Here is a 3,098-nt window from a genome sequence, read left to right on the forward strand (position 1 = left end):
AGGGCATGGCTCGAAATCCTTAGACACATATAAGAACTTTGTTATATCACCCTTCAGTACCCTCTCTTTCTTGCGCCAGAGGGCCATGCGAGGATAACTATACTCGACGGGAACCTTCCTCACCGAACCATCGGCCTGATTAACATCTTCTTCGCGGTGGACCTCCAAGACGTGGGGATCAGGGGCGTATGGAAGAATGTGTTCCTAAGACCACACAAGCATGAAAGAGACGGGGATAAATGTCTCGATTTTATGCGTCGACCCCGACGATCTTAAGATCTTGGCAGAACAAATACAAATGTCGGTATAATCCACCTAGGAACATAGGAGCAAGAGGGAAGGAGACTATGCGAGACAATAACACCGCCATAGGAATCAACTCGTTCTTTATTGTATCCTGGGGACTATACTCGAACACATCGAGACAGAGCCAAAGAAAAATGAAGGAAGCTAACTATGCCCGAGGGTTCGGCTCCTGACACTCCGGGGGAAGCACCTTTCCTTCTACGAGTCGCGGAGCCTAGAACCGGATCCAAAGAGGAAACGAAGCGCGTTTGTGATCCTTGGGAAACCATTCAGAGTCAGTTTCAACAGTTGAAGAATTGGTACCATGAACTGACTCGTAAGCGCGTAAAGAACTACTAAGGAGACGCTCCCCCAAGGGAGTTGAGGTTTTCTTCCTTTTCTTATTCTAAACAAGATTAGCTTTCCTTTTGGCAACACCCGAGAACCTTGTTTTTCGGGTGCTGACAGTCTTTCCCCCCGCGGTGATGACTTTATGCGTTTGATCTTTTGTGGACGATGTTTTGTCCTTCCGTACTAATTCAACACGAGAAGCATCCTTGCAGTCTAACAAATAAGCCCACAATGACCGATCGTCTGGGGTCAACGCTTCATAAATGATGGAGAGGCAGACCAGTAAGTGCGACGACATCTTCTAAGACCACGGTAGCCTCACCCCAGGATGTAAGGAGAGTATGGATAGGATGGATACAACGACAGAAAAGTCGCGTTGTGTCGTGCCTGCATATCTCTACTTCCCGATAGAGAGAAGAATCTATAGCCTCATTGATTCTAGCCTTTCGAAGCATGGCCGCGTGATCGAGATTATCACGGATATAGGTCACCCAATGCGGCCATATCGCGAGAGTTTTCGATACAGAATGGGTGACGATATAAGTAAGCCCATAATCACCACGATGAATAGCCATACGGGGAACCCTTTTGAATGGATAAGTAGCTGTGTCAGCCGGCTCGGGGTACATAAGCCACCCGGGGGCGTTTGGGTAAGCAATACCGAAGGGTTCAAGAGACGAGAAACAAAATTATCATCCAGAGGCATCACGCGTCTCCCCCCATGGAACTCCTTTAACTTTAATCCACGCTTCAGCACAGGAGTCCCGGTGAACTCAACAAGCGTATAAGACTTATCATCGGCAGGGGGAGGTAAGTGGAGCTCTAGCTCTCCCGAGTACTCGCTCTCCTCCGAGCCGTTGCTCATTATCTCCTCTGTCTCGTCGGAATTACTAGAAGAATTATCATCAGAAGAACTACTAGACATGGCGCGTGTATGTGCGTAGTGTGTAAGAAAAAAGGTAAACGGTGAAAGAAGTGAAAATGAAAAGTAAATAAGGGAACTCGTATATATAGGAAGTCTGGAAACAGAAAGGCGGCAATTACACAAGTGGGCACGATAATTGAAAAGAAACTAAAGAAATCTTGCTAGAAGAAGTTATAGCGTCGCCCACTAACGCAAAGGACGTGGAGGTTCGGATAATGACTGTAAGGTTATATAACGATTAACCTCATAGTCAGGGGACTAATGTTGATACATGAAAAATAACCTCCCCTAATCGGGTTGGTATGCCTCAAAGGAGGAGGATGTCCCAAGAAGAAACATGGGGACCTGGGGACTGAGCCGAAGTCCACCAAGGGAATCCCTATAATGCAGAAGGGATAAGAGGGGAACAGTGGAAAAGAAAAAGGTTACATTAGGAAAATATTGGCATTAATAGTAATTAAGGAGGGCACATGGGAAAATGTCATAAAAAGAAAGGGGCTTTTTGAAAAGACTATATAAGAAAGGACAATGTACAATGGAAGGACAACTCTTTCTCATAGTGTTCTAAGAAAAGAGAAATCATCTTGATGTATTAGGACGAGTAGGACCTAACGAAAATTCCGGTATTAACACGTATCTTTATACCTTTTTGAGTATTCATTTCCATAAATTTCAAAAATACTCGGATTAAAGAAGGGATGCGGATCCAATATTATTATTTTTTTTACCAATGTAATTCTCTCAATTGCAAAAGAAGACTAATCAGTTAATATGGTTACATAATTCATTCTTGGCTGGAAAGGTTACATGGAGCGTATAATCAGTTACAGTAATGTAGTCTTTAAGCAGCTTGCCAATCTGTATTATTTTCTATGCATTTGACCTTCTTTCTCATCCACCGCAACCACCACACCCACCGCAACCCCCACCACACCCACCGCAACCACCACCACCACCATCACCCGCACACCCCCCATCGCCCCCGCCACCACCTGCACCCCCGCCATCACCCCCGCCACCACCAGAAGCAGCTATAACCGTGGCACCAGCAGCAGAAGCAGCTACAACTGTGGCACCTGCGCCCACCATCATAACCATCCCTCCATCCTTACTAGTAGGAGTAGTAGTGGGTATACCTCGATCTCTACTAGGAGTAGTAGTGGGTAGTATGCCGCGCGCTTTCTTTTCTTTCTTCTTGCGGTAGCAAGCACAGACATACATAACAGCTGCTGCTATCACAAGTGCACCGAAAATAACTGGAACGATGATATTTTCTTTATTCATTTTATTTTATCCTTGTTCTTCTCTCGAGTTGATGTTATTTCTTAGCTTTGTGGTTTCTATTATACTTACACATTCAGGAATGTTTCAGATTGTCGGACGCGAGAGTTGTCGTAGGCAAGGTGTAGTTTACAAGTAAACTTAGTATTTTATTTTCTTTTTGATAAAAAATGATTTGTTGAAGATAGGCATAAATTTCATTCAGTTCGCAGAATTTGTTTGCAATTTCCAAGAGGCAGGACGACTTTGCGATTGC

General features: G+C 44.7%; 1 protein-coding gene across 1 annotated transcript; it reads right to left on the bottom strand.

The window, feature by feature from the left end:
• Positions 1 to 2,452: 2,452 nt before the first annotated feature.
• Positions 2,453 to 2,845, bottom strand: LOC113306285 (zinc finger protein ZIC 2-like). The gene has a single exon (XM_026555240.1). The coding sequence runs from the start codon at positions 2,843 to 2,845 to the stop codon at positions 2,453 to 2,455; it is 393 nt and encodes a 130-aa protein (XP_026411025.1).
• Positions 2,846 to 3,098: the final 253 nt, after the last annotated feature.

The sequence above is a fragment of the Papaver somniferum genome, chromosome 8 (genome assembly GCF_003573695.1).
Source record: "Papaver somniferum cultivar HN1 chromosome 8, ASM357369v1, whole genome shotgun sequence".
In the NCBI taxonomy this organism is placed as follows: domain Eukaryota; kingdom Viridiplantae; phylum Streptophyta; class Magnoliopsida; order Ranunculales; family Papaveraceae; genus Papaver; species Papaver somniferum.